The sequence below is a fragment of the Aythya marila genome, assembly GCF_965140915.1.
Source record: "Aythya marila genome assembly, chromosome: 1".
NCBI classification, from domain to species: domain Eukaryota; kingdom Metazoa; phylum Chordata; class Aves; order Anseriformes; family Anatidae; genus Aythya; species Aythya marila.
In genome coordinates this window covers 178,212,399-178,235,911 of record NC_139042.1, presented here as the reverse complement: position 1 = coordinate 178,235,911, position 23,513 = coordinate 178,212,399, and the positions used below count along the sequence as shown (strand labels likewise).

General features: G+C 34.1%; 1 protein-coding gene across 2 annotated transcripts in view; it reads left to right on the top strand.

Moving 5' to 3' along the window:
* IMMP2L (inner mitochondrial membrane peptidase subunit 2) overlaps positions 1–23,513 on the top strand; it is a 462,507-nt gene that overhangs the window by 297,085 nt on the left and 141,909 nt on the right. For both annotated transcript variants that reach the window (XM_082784542.1, XM_082784541.1), the window contains exon 4: positions 11,986–12,051. In XM_082784542.1, the coding sequence (XP_082640668.1) occupies positions 11,986–12,051 (66 nt within the window). The remainder of the gene's footprint in view (positions 1–11,985; positions 12,052–23,513) is intronic.

The window sequence follows — 23,513 nt, the reverse complement described above, 5'->3', positions numbered from 1 at the left end:
TTTTTTTTTTTTTTTTAGCAAATTATGTTAAAACATTCTTCTTCAAGAGCCAATCAGCTAATTCATCCCACTTTAATTATTACCTTCTGTGCCTTGACAATAATGGAAAAAACATTTATATAGTATGTGGCAATATTTTACAAAAGTAGTTAAAAATAATTCCAAATTCAAGACTTATATTGGCCTCTGTAGATATCTTCTAAATTGTTTTTATTTTTCTTTGAATTTATGTTGAACTGATTCTCTATTCTTTTTTTTTTTTTTTGATTTCTCAACAGAACAAGCTAAATTAGAATGTAAGAATTCAAAGCTATAAACAGTTTGTCTTTTCTATCTGTTGTTAAAAGTAGCAGTAGAAGTTCATTTAGCTTCCAGAAATTATTTTGCTGCTGATCTTAGCAAAGATCAGCTTGATCTCTTATTTCTTAATCCACAAGACATTTGATGTTTCTTTTACTAAAGATGTGTGTTACAAGTATATGATTTTAAGAGTATACATTTTGTTGTTATTGGTCTTCCCTTTATCTCACTGCTAATATTTTATTTGCTGTCCTGTGGTTTTTTTTTTTTTTTTCTTAATCTATTCTAGATTCTTATAAAGTAGATGAAACAATATTTTAAAGAATTTTATCTTTAATCATTTCATATTGAGATGGTTAGAGTAAGGTGAAGTTTGGCTTCCATTGTAGTCAATGAGGAGAAAGATTCTCCTCCAAAAGGTGATTCATTCCACTTTAATTGTCTGTTATCTTCTGTGCCCTGACAATAACAGATTTAACTCCTCTGGAAGGCTTGGCCTCTTGACCATAGTAGAGGTTAAATGCAAGAAAGTATCAAGCTGTTCAGAAATATCAAGAACGAGATTTTCTCAGCAGGTGCTTGAAGTGGCATTTAGGAAAATGTAAAAAGCAATGTGCTTCTTCTCATTTTTAGGTGATTGAAAAAAGTAGACAAAAACTTAGGATTCTTCAGAATCACAAGATAGTTTCCTCTCTAAATTAAATAAATTATGTCTATCTAGTTACCCATATGGCAATGTGAGAATGATTTTCAAACATTTTATTACATTTTGTAGTTTTTTATGTCTTTCTCTGTTGTCTTTTTCAGCAGAAATGTCATGTTTTATTTCTAATCAGAGTAGAATATGTGAGCAGCTATGATAATGATGAAATTTGTTTAAATTTGTTTCCTGCACTACAGCATAATGGTTAACAAAACTGAACATTTTACTGTTGTTGACTTAAGCGTAAAAGACCAGATATTCTCATAGATTGTAATGCCTTCCTATTTGATAGACAGAAATTGGTGTGTATGCTTTCAAAAGCAAATGTTAAAGTATAGAGTTTTTCAACCCTTTGGAAAAGGTGAAGATAAGGTGAAATGGCCAGTTAAAACAGCAAGTAATTAATTGAGTCTCTCTGTTAACAGGAAGAAGGTCAAGTGCACATAACTGTTGTGATTACACAGTCTGCATTACAAGTGGTTAAGTCATTTAATCTCAACGTGTTTAGACTGGAAGGCTATTAAGTGCGATTTTACTTCAAAATACTAGCTATACTTGTGAGTTACTATCTATTAAAATTTTCAGGGTGAATTGTCATACACTTTTGCAGTCTACCGATTATTTTTACTCTAATGCAACATTTTAATTATTTTCCAGGTTTTCATTTGCTTTATTTTTTGTTTTTCTTGCCTCACTTTAGCTAACACTGAAATCTTTAAAAGTTAATTTACTGTTTTACGGAGACACGTTTGATTTTTTATTTCTCTCTTTTGTCTTGACTTTGTCCTGTAAGCGGTTCTGAAAGTTTTTCAGATACGTAGTTTTGATTGCTGGATTCAAAAAGACCTGCTTAATTTTGTCACATGGCAACTGTAGATCTAGTTTCCACAGGGGAAAAGTCCAAAGTTATCTACTAAGAACCAGCTTATTTGTGATAACTTTTCAACATTGCTGTTGAAATGAAGAAAACCTTCTGCTACTGATGTCTCATTTGAAAATGAGGCTGCAGCTATACAGCATGCTGTAGATAGGCCAGGGAAAACTCAATTTCACTGAAAGTGTGCAGATCATAGAATTGTAGAATCATTCAGGCTGGAAAAGACCTCTACGGTCATCTAGTCCAACTTTTAACTTAGTACTGACAATTCCACCATTAAACCATGCTGCTAAGCACCATATCTACAAATTTACTGAAGACCTCCAGGGATGGTGACTCAACCACTTCCCTGGGCAGCTGATTCCAATGATGAACAACCCTTTCAGTAAAGAAGTTTGTCCTAATAATCCAACTAAAACAACCTGGTGCAACTTGAGGCCATTTTCCCTCATTTTATCACTTGGTGTTTGGGAGAAGAGCCCAATTCCCACCTCATTACAACTTCCTTAAACGTAATTGTAAAGTACAATAAGGTCTCCAATGAGCCTTTTCTTCTCCAACCTAAACAACCCCAGCTCCCTCAGCCACTCTTCATAAGATTTGCTCTCTAGACCTTTCACCAGTTTTGTTGCCCTTTGGACATGTTCCAGCACCTTGATATCCTTGTACTCAGGGGCCCAACACAGTATTCAAGGTGTGGCCTTACCAGAGCCAAAAAACAGGGTACAATCACTTCCCTAGTCCTTCTGACTACGCTATTTCTGATTCTTATTCTTTTCCTCCTGACTCCTAATTTATCTTAGAGATCTCTGCTAAATAGCATCTGGTACCAGGAAATGCATTATGGATGGATATTTACCATGAAATCTACTTTTTTTCCTGTGTAGGTTCCTTTAAAGTTACTCTTTAAGGTCAAAAGGTGCAAACATTGCTGGCAGGCAAGCATGGACTCAAACATGTTTTTTATAGTGTGGAATACTATTTGGAAAATGCCTCTTCGGCAGCTGAAGGGAAAGAAAGACAAAGGGGAAATGCAAATAATTTCAAAATTTGCAATACATTTTCAGTATTTAAAGCAAACAAAGAAGGGCCTTAAGAAAGTCTTATCTGAACAAAATGATCACAAGGCTTATTCTTACTCTATCAGTAGAAACTAAAATATGGTTAAGGTTAGTCAATTCAGAAATAGGATTTGTCAAGCAAACCTGGATGCTCTTACCAATAAAATTACAAAATGATTAGGTAAAGGCAATTTTGGTGATAGCAATAATATAGAATACATGTTTTCATTAAGAATATTTTTTACTACCGCATAATATCCTGATGTAGAAGCTTGCCTGTTATGTAATAAATGTAGGCCATAGTAGACATTGTAAATTGGTTTAGTTCAACTGTGAAGATGCCTTTCTATCAGATGGCTTTGTGATCCAAAGTCAAGTACCATTTTTTTTTGTCAGTTATCTTCATAATCATTGGTTAAGCCTGCAAAGAACATAGGGATAGACAGGGCAGTAAATAAAGCTTCCCAGTTGTTATAGCATGTCCTGAATCACCTGGTTACTATCCCAATAGATACAGAATTCTGTTAGAATAGAATAGAATTAGCTTTACAGAATGTGAAGTACAAGTAGTAATCAAAACTTACTGGTTGACTATTTTAGCAAGCAGTTTACTCAGAGAAGAGCTTAGATGTTACTTTTTGTATCCTTTCAACATCAGCTCCTACTATGAAAAACATGAGCTTATTGCCTGAATATATGAAATTAATGGAAAATAAAATAAAAAGAGTTTTTGCATTAAGCCAACATGATAATGCTAGATTACTCTCCTAAATTCATTATTTAGTAGTAAACCCAGCTGAATCTTCTCATGTTTATGTGCCATGAAGAAATTGTAAAAGTTGGAGACAGTTTGAAGTCTGGTCATGAAAATGATACTGGAATTCGAAAACTAACTGTATGCTAAGGAGTTTAAGGAGCTGATGTATCCAAGAGAAATCTAAGAAAATTGTTGTGCCTAAATCTTTCTGCATGAAGATGAAACAAAACATTGAGGGTTTTTCTGCCTCAGAGGAGAAGGCATGAAATTGAAATTGAAGTTGGATAAATTCTATTTTGAATGCAGATGCGATTTCCTAATAGCAAGGATAATTAAACTTTGAAGTAATTTATCTGGATGATAGACTCATTGTCATTCAGAATGTTTGAGATGATACTATAACCTTCTATATAATGCTTTATGGTAGAATTAGGTACTGTTCAAGAAGACAAGCAAAAAGGGATCCATAGGCATTAATTAAGATGATCAGTATGATCTCTTTTGGCATGCAGAACCTGCATATTGTTGTTTTTCAAGGTATCAGAATAATGATTCTTCATATATTTAATGGAACCAAAGGCTCTGCATAGTTACAAGTACAAAATAGCATATGTTGGAAGGCACCACAGTTGATCATTTAGGCCTACCAACCACTCAAAGCAAGGTCTGCTATGAAGTTAGGTCAGACTTCTCAGAGCCTTGTCCAGTCAAGCTCTGAGCATCTTTGAGTTTCTCAGCCTATCTGTGAAGCCTGTACTGCTGCTTAACCACATGCAGTGTGATTTTTTTATTATTATTATTTATTTTTATTTTTTCTGGTGTCCATCTGGATTTTCCCTTGCTGCAACTCATGCTGTTTCCTTTCCTCTTTCTGCTGTGCACTTCTCAGAAAAGTCTGACTCTTTTCTTTCTAATCACCAATCGGATAGTTGAGAGCAGCAATTAAACCTTTTTCTTCATCTCTCATCTGCACAAACTCAGTTCCATCAGCCACTGCTGTTACATTACTCTTCTTTTATCATTTTTTTGGTGGCCCTTCACTATATCCAGTTTGTAAATATCTGCTCTGGTGGGTCCATACGGAGCACAGATACTGTCCCTGATTACTGGAAGCATCTAATGCAGCAATTGTACGTAATAGAATATGGCAGCAGAAATGACAGCAAAAAAAAAAAGAAATAAGTGCGGTCATTTTTTTTCCCCCGTTAGTATATTGTGCTATTTTCCACAGTGTAAAAATTGTCTTAGAATCTGTGATATTATTAGTTAAATATTATGTTTCTTGTTATATTCAGTATCTGCTGGAACTACAAAGATATAAAATATTAACAGAAGAGGTAAAAAAAAAAATAAGAAGTTTAAGTCAAAGTATTAACTGTGATCTTTCTCTGCATAAAGAATTATGGAATTAAAACAAAATTTATGGATTGGGAAAAAGTGAATTGAATGTATTAAAAATGTTTTGATTTAGAAAATATGTGCATATATTAGGTAAATTTGTATTCTTATACAACTTTTATAAATAGATCTGCTGGTTCTGTTTTATCCTAGCTATAGTACTAGGAGTGATGTAAGAATGGATATTGCTACATATTTCTCAGGAGCTTAAGCGTCAGCTACTATGTTGACAATGGGAAGCTCCTTCACTGACCAAGGGCACAGATCTTGTTTTGATGACAAACAACTTTATCTAGTGTATGATTCAGCCAAGTAGAACACCCTGTTTGTCTTATTAAGCAAAGCTAGCAAATAAAGATGAGATAGCTACTACCTCTGTTTTTACTCTTCCTCCAAGCATGTTTTAAAAATAAATCCACCAAAATTGTACTTTGAATTGTACCCAATTCTGTAGGTATATTAGTGCCATTTATTTTGGGCTCCAACTACATTTTATTTACTGCTCTGGCTATTTTCCGGGTCCCCAGAAGGCTCAAGAAGGAGATAAACAACTAATTTTTCATCCTGCAGCACTTTTGGAAATGCCCAGAAGTGTAAATTGTAACCGTATTGGAATTTTCAAATTAGACAGGAATGAATTTTGGGAAATGAAGAGGTCATTGAATGGATGGCTTTGAATCACAGCTTTAGATTAAGATCTCAAATGTTCCCCCTTCATCCCATTTTCTGGAATTGAAACCTTATTACCTAGCATTAATGACGTAAATCAAAGCAGAAATGATGTTTGTGAAGGAGATGGCCTCCATTATTTTAGTCTTTTCATGCTATAACAAAACAGTGTTCATTGTTTCAGTCACTTCCATATAAATGGTAATCAAATCACATAAATCTCAATTTGAAGTAAACTGAATAATCTGAAGGCAAACTTCTATCTGCTGCCTAAACATCTTCCTTTGATCTCATAGAAAAATAAAACCGCGTGCTATCAGTGCTATGTATATATATGCATGTAAATAGATTCATTTAAGCACAACACAAACTTCAGGCACCTTTCACTTCAACTTTTTAATAAATACCTTTCAATGACCTGTTTTGTAAAATGCTCACAGTATCAAAATTCGAAGAATTTTCAAAAGTGAGCACAAAAACTGAACAGGTGGAGTAAGATAATGGATAGGTAAAATTAAACTTCTAGATCATCAAAGTATTTAATTCAAGCTGTTTAAAACATATTAGCTGCTTTTTTCACGATAAGTTCACGGTATAACATCTTTTCCTAGGACATGCACCTAGAAACTTTGAGTGCTCACTCAAGGAAGAAAGTAATGAAGTAGTATTTATTTAGTTAAATTTTGTAGCTATTCAAGTCAAATTTTTGTCTTCTGATTATAGCTATTGTGCTAATATGAGTTGAAAAGTATAATTGCTTTTGGCGTGTCTGCTGTGTGTCTGAGCATCAAATGTTGTGTTTGAACATTATTTGGAATCAGTGGATTCCATTTTTATGTATTACAGAGACAGCATGCTTGGCAGGGAATTATATCATATAGTATTTGGGTACACATGTTCATATATCCCTGTGGGGAGTAGAAATAAATTAACTGTTTTCCTTCACTTATTTTTCTGGGATCTTAGGGTATAGCCCAAAGAGTGCTTCCTCTAGAAAAGCCTGTAGAAACTTCAGTTCTAAGCTCTTTAACATGACTTACTGTGGGCACTTTTGAGAAGAATATAGTTAGACAATATAGTTAGACAAATCAAAGGGTTAAGTAACACATAGAAAAAGTGGAATTGCTATGTTAATTTAATTATAGATCAAATTTTAATTAGCTAACGGAGCAGTTATATAAAATTGTACTAAGCAATATCCATTAGAGTAAGTAAATAATCCAAATGATGGAAGGAGAAAAGTTCTGAAGTAATACTGTGACTGAAGCACTCAGTCAATCAGGAAAGCAAGCCTTCAGAGAGTCATCAGCCTTCCTCCAGTTGCTTTTCCAGGTAAATGTGTTCTGTAGTACTGCTGTCCTCTGTTGTATGTTCCCCAGGACAAGAATGAACATAGAAGAATGCATGCTTGTATAAACTGATGTATGTGTACTTGTTCATGTGCGTATGTATGTATATATTTAAGTTTTTTTTTATAGGAGTGTATGTTTAAATAAAAACATAATCAATGTTTCAGTTTTAGTGGGGTAGAGGTAATAACTCTAAAAGGTTGTCAGTACTTTCCTGAAATAGTGCAAGGCCTTACTTTCTAACAGAGAAGCAACTGTTATACCCCTCCTCAATAAACTACCTCTTCTTATAAACTTGTCAATTATCAGTTTATTTCAGACTGTGATTTTGGGGATGTACCACTTTAAAAACCTAGCTGTAGCTGTCTCACCAGTCTTCCTTTTCTCAATATTTTCTTTCCATGATGATATGCAGTATCTTTAGCTCTGAAATTATTTTATTTATTTATTTATTTATTCAGTAATAAGGAAATTGAGCTCTTTATAGCTCTACTTCTAAAGCATATCTTTTAACTTTTGAATCTAATGTGTGTGTAAGCAGGAGAAGGTTCCTATGTATTCTCTGTATTCTTTTTTTTTTTTTTTTTCATCAGTATCAGTTGGAGAGATAAAAGTGCCAGAATACTGTGTAGGCTGGAGATTAGAATATTGTATCTTAAAGTACTTGCTGATGATGTATAAGAAATTTGAATCTGCCCTAATTGCTGGGGTGATCCACCTTCTTTTCTACTTAACCTAACTCGCTTATTTCCTTTTCAAAAAAGTTGCCCAACATGACAGGCTTTAATCCAAAGTTAATGATGTCCTGATGGCAAAGGCATTTGTTTTTCTTCTTTTACTGTACTAGAATTGCTCATTAATTTTTAATGAAAGCTGTGTGTAGATGATGGCTCTACAGCTGAAAGAGTAAGGAAAACATACAGGTTTAGGATATGCATCTAGGTTTAGGAGAAGGTTAAGACTACTGCTAGAGATTAATTACGTCAGTTTGCCTATACTGAATTGCTAAGGCTGCATCTGAAGAACTGAATACAAATAGATACCACATGTCTAATGTTCCCTTGGTATTTATTTTTTACCTTAAAGCTCTGAATCTGGATTTTGATGTCATGATTCATGACTTTGTGAATGAGGCTGGGATTTCTGCATTGCACTGTGCATAAACTTACTTTTAGGAACAAATTAAAAATTGTTGCTAAGGCAGAGTGAAATGTCCCATCAACAAATGGTGCTTCAGACAGAGAAGACGTTCCTTTGTTCCATTATTTGTAGCCAGCCATCAGGTGATCTGTAGGTGAAGTTTAAAGAATTGTTTTGACAGATAAAAATTTAAAATATTTATCTGTCTTGGATGCTACGGAAATCATTGCTTTCTTTTTGTATTACAGTGTTTGTTCTCCTGAGGTGCTTGAAAAAAAAAAAATAGTTTGGCTTAAATAGAAGTTGTTAACAATGAATTATCATCAAACTTGAGAGACACAGTGCTAGACTTGCCTGTTCTACTTTTCTTCACAAAAAAAAAAAAAAAAAAAGGAAAAGTGATTATAAGTGGAGTAGAATTCAATATGTATTTAGCAAGTGGATTTATTTTTCAGAGATGTTTTTCCTAGTGCATTCCCAATGTGTTGCTACCTGCTACTTAAGCATTAGTATGTAATGTACTTGAGATTTTCATAGTCATCCTGACTGTTTCTATTTGCTCTATTGTCCCTAATTCACACATGGTTTTATGTAAACGAGAAAGTATATTTACTAGGGAAAATACAGACTTAACATTTTTAGAGAATGATTTAGAAAATGGTCAAGACATGCCCAAACTGACTCCTCTGTGAAACATAAGATTTGGATCTGGCTGTTAAGTGTAGGGATGGTTGTTATTAATTCATATTAATGATATTTATATCTTCTGAATGCCATCTTCAGGAGAAAAATATTAATTGTGTGTTAGAAATCTCATCTGTTCCCACACAATGTTGTTTGAAATGAACTTGCCTGAATGTGACCTTTTATGTAAGGAGAATGAAAAAACAGTGTAATTTAGGAGCAGTACAAAGAAGTAGATCAACAGTTTCTTTCATTTTTTCATCTATTTCCTTCTGTTTTGAACAAACCTAATTTTCAAAGATTATTTTTTCTTATCTCATGCAGATATTAGTGAGAGAGGAGTACTAAACAATTACTGGTTGTTTCTTTCTTTCCCCACTTTTTTGTTTACTTTTATCTATAGCTGAATATGGTGAAATTTCAAAGACAGATATTGCCGTTGTCTGCATGTTATTGTGATTTCCATAATCAATGAAATCCCACTGTTAAACTAAGCACCTTTCAGGAAGGCATCAATATCCATCATTTCAGAACTAATCTCTGTCACCTCCTGTTTATTTAATGTGGCTCCTGAACAAAGCATTCTGATCTCCTGTTGAAAATCCTTGATTGTGAGCCTGTTGTGAGCCTGCCACCATTTCTTTGCCATTTTCATTACTTTGAATCAAAATGTTAATATAAAGTTTATGTTAAATTCTGGCTTCAAATATTATAAATATTCATGAGTTACAATAACTATCTACAAGGAATTCCTTGAAGTTTTTTTGATAAATTATGTGTTTTGGCTAAGTATGTCATCAGTAGCAGAAAAGTACCCATACTTTAGAACAAATACTCAGAGAGATGTTCCTCAAAGGTGTGGGGTGTGTTTTGGTGTTTTTTTGTTTGTTTGTTTGTTTCAGAATGAAGGCAAAATAAGGGAGATGTTAGTACTTTCACTACAATATATACACTAATTAAGTGTATATATTGTAGTATATACACTAATTAAGTGTATATATTGTAGTGTAAATAGTGTAATATATACACTAATTAAGTGTAAATGCTAATATGGGACATTTCAAAGAACCTTTGAAAGTAAAGTGTTAGGACAGAATTTTGAAAGAGTGAACCTTAAATTTGTTTTCATTCAGTCTTTATCAAATGCACAATTCGTCACAAACACTATGTATTATTTCCATTAGTTAAATTTTTACAGGAAAATGCTAAATCTGAGTCTAAGTGTATAAATGATAATTAGCAAAGAAATATTTTTTGCAAGTATTTTAAATGTAGAATAGCATGTAATAATAAAACATTCTTATTTAGGCTGCCCTCTAATTTAGAATGAGAGAAGGCCAATGCCTGAGTGTGCACTGAAACCCACTAGGAAACAGCATGAGAAAGTGGTGTGGATCCTCCAGATATTTGAATCATATAAACATCTAAAACCTGATTAATTCTGCCCCAAACTAAAACGTAAAAATATTACAAAAATGTGTATTCTCAGCCTGAGATGAAAGAGAAGAGTAAACTGGAATATAGAGCTCTTTCGGTAAAATTCTAAATAAAATCTTACTGTAAATTTTTCACAAAAATTACTTGAAAGTTCCGGTGCTGACTAGGGAATCAAAGTATGGTCCTTATTCATATTCACTGTTCCACACTGCTTTGTGAAAATAGAGTTTTCAGGTTTGCTAAACTGTAAAGTGAAAGTATCAGATCTTTTGAAATTCAAAATTATGCTCCTTTAATTTGATTTCATTACATTGAAATATAAGTATATTGAAAATATATTGACACAAAAGTAAAACTTTTGAAACATTTGGAATACTTTTTGAATTCAAATTGAAAAAAAAATAAATCTTTTTAATTCACTTCAAACAGTTTTTCTTTTTAGCTTTTGGAAGTGAAAGTGAACTGCAAATACCTGTAGTCTTGAAGTCACTACAAGCAAGTTTTTTAAACTTGACTTTGCTTTTTAAGAAAATGTAGTCTTAGTCTACTACCTCTTGAGCAGAGGTGAGCTGAAATTTACGTTGTAAAGATGGCATGGCCAATGTTTTCAGGCACAAAACCTGTAATGTACAGGTTTGTTTTTGCATTGCTAGCAGGCTGTACTTGGAGTCTAATACAAAGAACCCAAGCATCTGCAGAAAATTAAAAAATTCACTGCCTTTTTTGATACAAGCAGCAAAAATATATATATATATATTAAAAAAAAAAAAAAAACAAACATAAAAACGCTCTACTAAGTTTACATAGTTAAATAATTAAAAGTTAAAAATGAAAGAAAATGAGGTAAAGTATGTAGGAAAGAAAGTCCTTGGTGCACATGGGTCTACATTAGTCTATCATTAAACTGAAATAGAATAACACTTTTAGTAGTCCAATCTCTTAATATACATTCAGAAAGCTGGACTATTCAGACTGGGCATGCAACTTCAACTTCGTTTTTTGTAATACTATATAATGCATGATCCACTCAATATGATATATTCATATATTTCATAACTTGAAGTGAAAGCTTGGTATTATGTTAAGAATCCTTTATAATTGGAGAAAATTTTACTTGTCTTTTTAAACCCTCCACAATTCCCTAAGCAAGGTTTAACTAAATTAGTGATAAATATCAATATAACATAGGGATTTTTTTTTCCCCAAAGTGAATGAATAACATTTATGTTTAAACACAATATGATGCTACAGTTCCACAGAGAATTAGGGTTTTAACATATGAATCTGTTTGCAAAGGTATCCTCTTTATCAATAGTGGGACATTTTATTTCTAATGCCGTGAAGTATATTTTTCATGATAAAAGGTATGTTGATTATTGTAGTGTTCGTATGCAGGTCATTTTTCAGCATCTGCTCTTCAATGATGGTTTGCAATGAGAATGATTACAGTAGTTTCACTTCAGGATGGAACATCATGATTGATGCTATATCAAGGAGAACTTGGAATCTCCTAATGACTTTAATAGTGTCTATTTCTTTGTGGAATTTCTTTTCATTTTCTTAAAACAACGGGAACATTACTGATTGTATAACCTTATCCCCTGTCTCAGGTCTCCTAGAAACCCTGAACAGAAGATCATTAAACGAGTGATTGCTCTTGAAGGAGACATTATCAAGTAAGTATTTTAAGCCTTAGTCTCTGAGTCTTTATAGGAATAGTGCAGCTTTTCAGTGGATTTTAAATCAGTATCCTAGACAACGAGAACTTTCTAGTATTTTCTTTCTATCTGTCCTTAACAGGGTGTCAGTGTTGTACCTGGCTCCTTTTTAATGAGAGGAGAAATGCTACACAAAGCTACTCACTCTCTCATGAAAGGTACATGTGTGCAAATAATGCTTGTTTCTTAGAATATCACATACACAGGCAGGTAATCATACATCTTTTTTTTTTATTAAATAAGATTATAGGGCTCTGATTTTTTAGTTAGAGAGTCCAGCTGCTGTTTCATACTATGACTGGCAAATTAAGATCAGATATTCTGAGTGTTTTTTTTTTTGTTGTTTTTTTTTTTTTTTTTTTTTTTTTGGGTAGAGGTGGGTCCTTTTTTTATTTTTCTTCCTTTATTTTTGAGACAAAGAACCCTCACAGATGACTGCTTTTCCTGCAGTCTGTAGGAATCTGTGGGGAATATGGTGGGACTGGTTTGGAGTAAATTATTCTATCAGAAAAAGAATTGTAGAAAGAGTAGACTCTTGAGTACCCCAGGACTTAGTTTACTCTGACAGATAGCCCTTCCTGCTGGGGCAGATTGGAAATAAATTACTAGTAGATGTAAAACAAAAGTTTTTGTGGAAACAGTATCATTTTGATGAAAACACTTATTTGAAAGGGTTTCTTTTTCCCAGGTATAGAACAGAATAGAGCATAGAGCTGGGATGGTAAATCCCTAGTTTCCCACACTAAGATATGAATGACCCTGGGAGCTCTTAGACAATATGGGACTGAGACTCAATTCATTTGGATAATGATTCTGGTGTAGTGAATATTTAAGAAGTACTTGGCAGCTGCAATTCAAATCAAGAATTTGAGTGTGGTCTCAATGAGCCCTAGTTAATGGCAGCACTGACGGGCTATTTACCACTGTGGGGTATGTCTGTGCTTTTTTTTTTTTTTTTTTCTTTTTTTTCCTTTTGCAGTCCATATCGCTTTTGTTTTACTAATAAATTCCCAAACATCTCAGTTTGAGAAAGAAATTCTGATATTTCTGTCGAAGCAAAAGGCTGAAATAATAAATGCTAAGAAAAGATTTTAATGTTCAAAAACTATGGTTATCTTAAGCTAAGAATAGCTATCACTTTAAAGAAAATGTAGTAACAGCGTATGTTACCAAGTCAAAACCTATATCTGAGTAAACCTATATCCTAAATAAAGTACTCATTCCTTGATATCGTTGATATTACTGCTGAATGGTAAGACTGATATTCATAATTCAGTATTCCTCATTAAATTCTGTAGCAATGTCAGAAAAAGACTGCAATAGAAAATAATTTCAAGTGTTACTTTTCAATATTCTATATTATGAACATTATTTATCTGTATTTTTGAAATGCAATGGAATTTTTGATAATATGAAAGATGTTTAATAACATTAAATGTTCAAATTGTAGGAAATTAATTATGCTGTACATTCAAATGCCTTAAAACTTTGAACTATTTGTTAACTTCTGTGGGTGTTCTTGGCCAAGTGGACAAAGGTGTTGGAGCATAATAGCTGTGAGAGTGTGTGAAGAATACTGACAAGCCTGTAGGTTAGTATATCACATGTGGGTATAGAAGACTGACTGATGATTCTTATTTGCCTTTGTAAAAATAGGTTAGGTTAATTTATTGTTAGAAACATTAATGCCAGTAATTCAAATGTACTTTTTTTTTCTTTTTTTTTTTTCTTTTTCTATTTGATCACATGGAAATTGTCTTAGAGTCTTTTGCTTAATCTGTAGAAACTTGTTTTTAGACAAAGCATACGTTACTGGGCCATTACAACTTCTAAGTTTATTTTTCATGCCATTGTCCCTTAATTGAGTGTATGTGTAGACAATGTAAATAATACTTTTTGTAGGACTAGGTAAAGCAAAAGCTTAGATAATAAAACAACAAACTGGCAAAATTTTTCTAAAATAAATATTATTTTTGTAGTGAAACCACAAGCAGGCATCTGACTAGGATATTTCTTACTAAAACAGATGACTGGTTATGCTAAGAAACAAACTTTTTGACTAGGATTTTGATAGGATTTTGATAGGATTTTGATTCCTATTTGATATATCTGAAGACAGTCTTTAATACAAACCCAAAAGTGTTGCTGTTGATGATGAAGATTTTATGTCTATATATTATATATATTAAATTAATCCAGATCAACATAAAAATGATTCTCTTAATAAAATTGAGAGTTTCTGAATGTGTGCATAGAAGTGTGCAAAGTAGACCTGAAAGTATTAAAATAAGACTCTTATCTATTGTTCTGACTCCTTTTTAGTATGGGTGAAAAGTGATGCGGAACTGATATATGCTGCTAGAGGAACATTTGAAAATCCTTGCTCTTAATGTCTGAGGTGGAATATATATGCCTATACACTAAACAAACAAACAACAAACAAACAAACAAACAACACAAATCAACATGTAGTTAGGCCTCTTGCTGCTCCAGTGATCAATCAGAATTTCTTCTTGCCAAGAAAACATCCTCTCCCACTGCAGAGGGGTTATTTCATTTCCCACATACAGAAAAGTGAGAATCATGAATCACATATAGTGGGGTTCATGTACTTATGAAGCTACTTGCAGGTATAGCAGTTTTGCAGAGAGGTGGTGGTTATATAAAGAATTGTGCCATGTTGGACATCTTATGTGGAAGGTCAGTGAAATGTATGAAGTCTGTCTGTTCCTCTGCAAATTTTGATTGATGTCAACTGACAGATTTAATAAATGCATGCTTTCAGTGGTGAGACACTTTCTTCATTGTGAAGAAAGCTATGCAAATAATTGTGAGTTGAAAGGTATTTTCATGTAGTGCTCCACTAGATGGGTAATAGATGGATGATATGGTCTGTGGGTCTGTAGTTATGCTATCATAGATGAATGAATCTATGTATTTAATCTCTTTGGTGCCTGGTATGGGATAATTTGTTACAAGAATACTGTGTTGTCTTATTAATTAAAATAAGTTAGTTTTCATTTACTATCTGTTAGTAACTGAAAGTAATGAGAGACCCTATAGATAGAGCCATTATTATCAAAGGGCAGGTTCCATGTACTTTGTACTTGTGTTCAGGAGTTTTAAGTCCACAGTAGAAAAATCCTTTTCAGTCCTTCATTTCTAAAAGGATTAAATAAGAGGAAAAAAAATAGCTACCTTTTGAAAATAAAAATGGCTACATTCTAGTTTTTGAAAATATATATAGATGAGACATCTATAGTGGGTCCATTTTGACCTTTCATTTTGCATTATTCAGGTAGTCAGAAATTATGAACAACATACTACTTCACTTTTTGAAATATGCTTTGATGGGTGGAAAAATGGTACAAACTTGCTGAATAAAAATCCTGGAATTTCAGTTCTCTGATATTGTTTCTAATCTAGCTGAAAGTCCAGATGAAATGAGTTGTGTCATGTAAATCCCTAGAAGATTGTAATACACTTCACAAATGTATAACTCATAATTTAATTTGGATAATGTAACTTCCTCCTGAAAGGAATTTAAAGAATAGAAAATCACCATTTAGCCCTTGAGATGTCAGCTTGTATATAGATAATATACAGTGTAGATCCCATAAATCAGGTTTTGTTTTGTCTTCCTTGGATTCACAAGAGAATTAGCTTTAAGTAGGAAATCACTACAATGATTCCTGAAAACTATTAAATTATAATTCTTCCAAGGTAGGACTTCTTTTAAAAGTCAATATAATTTAATTTGTTAAAAATAAATGTTGGTATTATAAAACACTTTATATATTTTGAAATTAAACATATTAAAAGTCATTTATCTTATATGCACTAATGCAAATTCAATAATAGTAATCTATCACAGATGGCTGAGTCATGGTGTGTTTCAGTAACACAAATAAATGAAGGTTTACAAGAAGTAAAACAATATTAAAATTTGGATTAAACGAGTAACATGTAAAATTAAGTCCATTCAGCAACTTGCTGAACTAATTTTTCTTCTGTCTATCACAGTTGCCCAGGTCTGCAAGAGCTTGCTGTGCTAATTCTCATTCTTACGTGTCATTGTTTGTTTCTTAACACCATAGCTGATTTAGGAATTACTGGTGAGCCAGTAGAAAATGCAATTTTAAAAACTTTTGTCCAAGGATATTGTTAAGCTATGAGGAGACAATGTTTTAGTACTGAATGGTTCAGCAAAACAATGTTGCATTTAAGTGTGGCATCTTGCAAAACTGCTCTGAAGAAGTGAATAAGGAGATATTTACTTCCTTTTTCTCACATTATGACAGTGCAGAAATATATCATTGTATTCCTGTTCTGTAGTTCTAAAACAAGCATCAGTAACTTTTCAAATTTTACTATGAGGTGCATCATTAAATTGCAGAAACCATTGCCACAGAATATTGGGAAAGAAAAAAAATATATAAATAAGTTTGAAATAGGAGTAGAAATTTCATAGGAATAAAGCCCATCTACAGCTATTAAATGCAGTGATCACAGTATAAATTCATGTACTCCTGTTGTCATGCAGAATGTTATATTTCTTCCAGGCAAAATCCCATACTGCATTAGGATATGACCAAAACCTGGTTATTCTGTCCACTTGTTGGAGTACCCTTTCAGATTCAAGCAAACCCCTTGCCCTATCACTACATGCTGTTGTAAAAAATCCTTCTCCAGCTTTCTTGTAGGTCCCTTTAAGGTACTGGAAGGCTGCTGTAAGATCTGTCCCAAGTATTCTCTTCTCAAGATGGAACAATTCAAACTCCCTCAGCCTGTCTTCATAGAAGAGGCGCTCCAGCTCTGTGATCATCTTTATGGCCCTCCACTGGACTTCTTATGTTGTGGGCCCCGGAACTGAATTAATTACTGCAGGTGTAAGAGAGCAGAGTAGAGGGGGAGAATCACCTCCCTTGACCTTCTGGCCACACTTCTTTTGATGCAGCCCAGGATATGGTTGGCTTTCTGGGTTGCAAGCATGCTTCGCCAATTCACGTTGAGTTTCTCATCAACAAACAGCCCAGGTCCTTCTCCTCAGAGTTGCTCTCAATCCATTCTCCATCCATCCTGAATTTGTGCTTGGTTTTGCCCCAACCGAGATGCAGGACCTTGCAACCTGGTTTCGCTGAACTTCATGAGGTCCATCTCTCGAGCCTCTCCAGGTCCCTCTTGATGGCATCCCTTCCCTCCAGTGTGTTGACTGCACCACACAGCTTGGTGTTATTGGCAAACTTGCTGAGGGTGCACTCAGTACTACTGTCCATGTCACTGATAAAGATGTTAAACAGGACCAGTCCCAATACAGACCACTGAGGAATACCACTTGTCGAAGGTCTCCACTTGGACATAGACCACAGCTCTTTTGAGTGTGACCATCCAGCCAATTCCTTACCCACCAAGTAGTTCATCTGTCAAATCCATGTCTCTCCAATTTAGAGGGAAGGATGTCATGCAGAAAAGTGTCAAATGCTTTGCAGAAGTCCAGGTAGCTGATGTCAGTTCTTCTTCCCTTATCAACCACTGCTGTAAGGCCACAGAAGGCCACCAAATTTGTCAGACGCAATTTGCCCTTATTGAGGCCATGTTGACTGTCACCTTTAATAGACTAGCAATCACAGCTGATAATGATATATAGGCTTTATTTATGGCTATTCCCTTCCTCCTCAAAGTCCATTGTCTCTGTTGGGCTTGTCAGCACAGAATGTGGGGATCCACATTGACAAGGGTGCTGATGGTATCAAAAGAAATGAGAGTAGTCAACTCAACAGGTTCACAGCACTGTCCTTGGAGACTACAAATTTTGGAACATCCTTCCTTTGGAGTGAGTAATTGTAGTCTTCATATTGTTCTGTCTTTGCAGTTCATGTATCTAAAGGAAGTAGTAACAGTCAAGCTTCTCCTTAGATGAAAAGCTCTTAGACATCCAAAATGTTTTTATTATGTGTCTGTATGCACGGAATGCATATCTCGTGATATCTATGCAGTTTATTTTGCACTACTTATAGTTAGATACTGATGGGACTCTTTTAAGTCAATGAAAGCTCTTGTTATTTTCCAGCGATACTGCTCTGTCATGACTCTTCAGCATTGACTGTATCCTTGCAAATCTCTTAAATAGAGTTTCCATTGATTTTGATTCTGTTTCCATATGCAAAGTCCTTGCATGACTGGACCTCATTTCTTTAAATGCAATTGATGAGAATGAATATTGTTATAGTGACTTCAAGTTATAAAGGCAATACAACAAAACTGGAATGAAAATTTCCTATATCCATATTGAATTTCTGAGATTCTGTAGATCTTTAGCCCCAATAATGAAGTTCAGCAAAGCTACATTTCTAAAATTTGGCATTATTCAGAACCACTACAAAATAGGGAGAGACGTTTTTGCTTTGCATTAGATTTTTGTTTGTCTAATATTTAGGGAAGATCCATGAAGAGAAAAAAGGTTAAGAACATAAAGTTGAATTTCAGGAAGAAATATATAAATACACTGTCTTTTGTCTTCAGAGAAAAGAGTTATACATTTTTTCAAAAATGCATTAAATAAAGAGAAAAAAAAGAAAAAATAAAATGCCAAAAATAATAATTTGCAGTTTTCTGGACTGTCTGTTAACCCTTTGTCTCCCCTCCACAGCCATGGTATAAAGGTGATTATTAATATTATATTAATATTTACTCATTGTTCCATGTACTTAGGTCTTCATTCCTTAAATTATATCCATAATATTTATAATCAAGGTGGTGGAGTCACCTTCCCTGGGGGTGTTTAAGGAAAGGTAGGATGTGATACTTAGGGACATGGTTTAGTTGATAATAATGGTGGTAGGGAGAAGATTGGACTGGATGATCTTGGAGGTCTTTTCCAACCTTAATGATTCTATGATTCTATCTATAAAATAATATCTGTAACATTTTAAACATATTTTCCTCTTCAGAGTACAGACGGAAGCAGTAAGATTGCTAAAAGGTTGTGTTTATCATCAGTGCCATTTCTTTCATATTTCTGTTGGTTGTATTTGTTTAAACTGAGTGAAGGCAAGGGAGTTTCCATGTAGCTGCTTTGTGACCTCTGGAACTCTTACATTCAAGGGAAGGAGGCAGTATAATATGAGTCTCCAAGACTGTACAGAATTTGAAGGATTGGCTTATAGAAAACAAAACAAAACAGAAACAACATATCCTATTACCTCTGAAGTGAGGCCATTTGATTTGGGCAACACTGAGACAATAAAAGAAATACCATCAACACTAGTTTTCACAGCTACTATTCAGACTAAAATCAAAAGTACTAAAAAGTTGTAATAAAATATAATAAAGTAAATAAGATATAATAAAATGTAAATAAAATGTGCAATTGTGATGAAATAAGTAGTCAGCAACTCTCTGTTAGTGTGCATCTGAAGCAAGACACAAATGACAGCTGAATCTACAGGAGGGAGAGTTTTTTTTTAATGGTTTCTCCTCCCTCTGCTCCCCCCCTCCTTTTTGGGGGGAGTTTAATTAGGGAAGAAGCACTCTAAAATGCAAAAATCAGCATCTCTTTTAAGATGGCATAGCTGTGAACACCACGTGTAACGAGTCTCAGTAGTGTTCAAAGACTATTTTAATCTGCCATAGTAATAAACAGTGGGAAAGTTTTTTAAATGCTCTGTAGACAACTTGGAGTAACACTTGTCTTTGCTTTCAGTAAATCCCTGTAGTTATGCAGCCTATGGTTATTGTGAAGTATACTCCAGCATATGCATGAAATATTTCTTCAGACACTTATTGCCAGCATTAGCTGTAGCTGTGTGAAGTACCATTCTATCTTGCACTAATATATATTACATGTATATTAATAAGAGAAAAGAGACAATCAAGCACTTTATGTCTTTATCATTGAAAACTACAAGGATGGAGAACAGAAATATTGGAGAAGAGCTGGAAAAAAGTGCCTTTTAAATAGCTAAGTTTATCTGGAAAGTGCTTGCATCAGCGCCTGAGAACATGCAGCTTCAGCTGGTTCATTCCACCACTGGTCAGTTGTGAAGTTCTCTGCAGTGTAAATATTCAGCAGAGTTATGGTCACCAATTTACTTCTCCTATCAGGCTTCCATTTGCTGGACACTGAGCAGAAACCAGTGTAAGAAAGGGTACTGTTAGGCAGTACTAAATACTGTTAGGCAGGTCTTTATTTTCTAGGAAATTATCTTTTAGAATGCTGAGGCATTTTGATGGGTTTTAAATGCAAGCATTCTGAATAGGGCTGTGACAGGAGCACAAATACTATTTTAAGAAAAGTATCATTGTATCATAGACAGACAATAGACAATAGACACATAGTACATAGCCTTCCAATGTCCAGTTTGGGACAGGAAATACATCAATAACCTGGAGTGAGTTCAGCAGAAGGAACCCAAGCTGGCTAGGGGCTGCAGCACTTGCTAAGAGAAGATGAGACAGCAAGACATCATGGAGGCAAGGAGGCTTTGGGGTCACATAACATCAACACCCCAGTATTTATGGGGAGATTTGCAAGAAAATGGAATCAGGCTCTTCATAGTGACAGGAGGACTAGACTGCAGGCATAACTTGAAATAAAGAGAGATTCAGACCAGACAGAAGAAACTTTTTCCCCATGAAGGTGGCCAGGCAGTGGGGCAGTTGCCAGAGAATTTGTGGTCTCCATCACTGATGTTTAAGATCCAACCGGATAAAGCCCTGCTCTGAACCATCTGGTCTGACCTTATAGCCAACCCTAGTTTGGGTGGGACATCAGACTAGAGACCTTCTCAGGGCCCTTCCAATACGAACTATCCTACGATTTTATGACATCCAATACTAATTTTTAAATGTCTTATGTCACATTGAGAGGAACAATATATTTGTTATATGTTCTCTTATTTAAGAGAGGATGTATTTTGTAGGTTTTTTTTTCCTTTAAAGAAATACATTTGATTTCTGTTTCACTGAAAGTTGATGTGCTGCCAAGATATCAGATGGTTAGAAAACACAAGTGTAATCATCTTAATGGGAAGCTCAATAGGTTGTCTTTATGAAGATTTTAAAAAAACTGAGCAGCAAGTGATTAAAATGCAGTAACATTTTAAAACATTTCATAGTTAATAAAATGCTTTCACATATTTTAATTCCAGCAAATTATTTTCTTTCTTTCTAAACTATGGATACAAATGCCATTGGTTGTCTGAAATCTGGCACTGGAATCCATACTTGGGCATCAGAATAAACAGTATTTAAGAAAAATAGTTTTTATCCCAAGCAATTTAGGACTTCATCTTCTCAACTTATAGATGTTTGCTTAGTATTTCCTGGAGCAATGTTAAAATCAAGGATAGTGTTGTGTTTGCAAATTGAAGGAAAATATGCTGAAACAAAAATGTCTACTCTGAATAACAAATAAATCTTACTGTTTATTATTTCATTTTACAGCAGCGCAAAAGCCTTCTTTCTATCTTATGTAAATATATTTAGGGTGGTAAACTCAGCCAGTGACATGGTAAAAGAGTTGTATCCATTTACCAATAATGGCTAGAACACTGTCCTGTGAAGTAGACTAGATATGGGGTTGTTTCATTACCTGTATGGTTAATGACTTTTTTTCTTTCTTGACGAAATTCCGTTGCTGCCTTTGGAGTAGAAATTAAGCAGACTTTCTCTTCTTTTCAAATCAATTAATGGTCAGGTAACTGCAAGTGACTGCTTTGGTGGTTTTAAAAGGTATTACTTTTCTTGTCTCCCATTTCTAAATGCACACACACTTCCCTGCCTTCTTCACTTCCACACAGCTGGAGATACTGCATCCTGAAGTGGTTCATATGAACTGACCAAATGCATGATACTACTCCAGTTTAATGAAGAAGATTAATTTCAATTTTTACTAGTGTAAGGAAACACCAGCAGTTGTAACACTTTTGATCGTGTGTATATATATATATATATATATATGCATATATATATACACATATTATATAGCAATAGTTCACCCCCAAAGAATTCTTCCTAAGCATCCATGTTTCCCTTGTTTTCACTTGGGCTCCCTTTTGGAACTGCTGAAGGCAACTCAAGTGAAAAAAGTATACTTGACATTGTAATGAGCTAACAGGGATGTCATGTCTGCCTATCAATGCTAGCTGAAGCACAGTAACTTCTTTAAAAGCACTGACACCCCCAGTTGTGACCATATGAGCATACTCTCATAGGATCAATCTCAGTTGGTGTGAACCATCCTTGCTCTCTTAATGTTAAGAAACAGACCAATTTAGTCTAAATTAAAATCTGGTTAAAATGTATTTTATGCAGTATTTTTCTTATCTTACATGGTCTTTCCTGGGATGAGAACATATATAAAGAGTTCAAAGAAGTCACCTCTTCAAAGATTTATACTTGTTTGATACGCTTCATATTTTTCAATTGAGTGAATTAATCACAAAATTATACAAAATATGAGCTGATGATATTTTCTTTCTCTCTCTATCTTTCAAATTTAGAGTAAAGTTTATTGTAAAGTTTCACATTTGTTTGCTTCTTTTCCTCATTTAGAGCCTGACAACGTTCTTTAGTGCCAATTTGTGTTTTACAGTACTGTTTGTCAGCCATGAACAATGACTGCCCTTGTAATTTGAAAATTTTGAAATTATTGTGGCTGTCATTATGTAAAGCTTACGAATATATATTGGCAGAAATATTAATTGTAAATTGTTCATTTGAAAAGATTGCCACCGTAGTGTTGTGCTGCGAACTGATCTTGAAATGAGGGTCTGACTAGGTTACAGTAGCAGAACTAATAAGGTTTTGGATTTGATCACCCCAGTGGTTATGAGATTCAAATGAGAATAGGAGGGAAAATGACTATTATCTTTTTTCATGATTATAGAACTCACAGTTGTTGACATTCTACTTCTGTGAAGTAAATCGTGTGATAAAACTGTAGAGTATTTTGGGTATAATGGGTAGCAAGTCATTAAGCAGGGTCTCCAGCATCTGCGATTAGGGGAGACAAAAATATTTTCTGCTTTATTGTTGTTAGTTGGCAGTGATTGAACAAATGATTTCTGCTCACTGACCATTATGGCACAAGCTTTTTAATATTCAGCCATTATGATATGTCATGTATTTCCATAGCTTCAGGTGTATCTCAAGTCATATTTCTAATGAATAGGTTTCATTTTTGTACATATAGCAAAAATAAATTACCATTTAATATTTTATTATAGCATGAATGGGAGCAAGTGATACATACTGAAAAAGATTGTGATACAGGTTGCTATAATTGAAAACCAAAGCATAGTGCCATACTAGTAGAGGTAGGAGTCTAATAAGTGATGGACCTCCAAAAGAGATAGAACAGAATAATGGATGAGGAAATCAACAAACAGATTAGAAACTGGTACATACCTAAAAAAGAA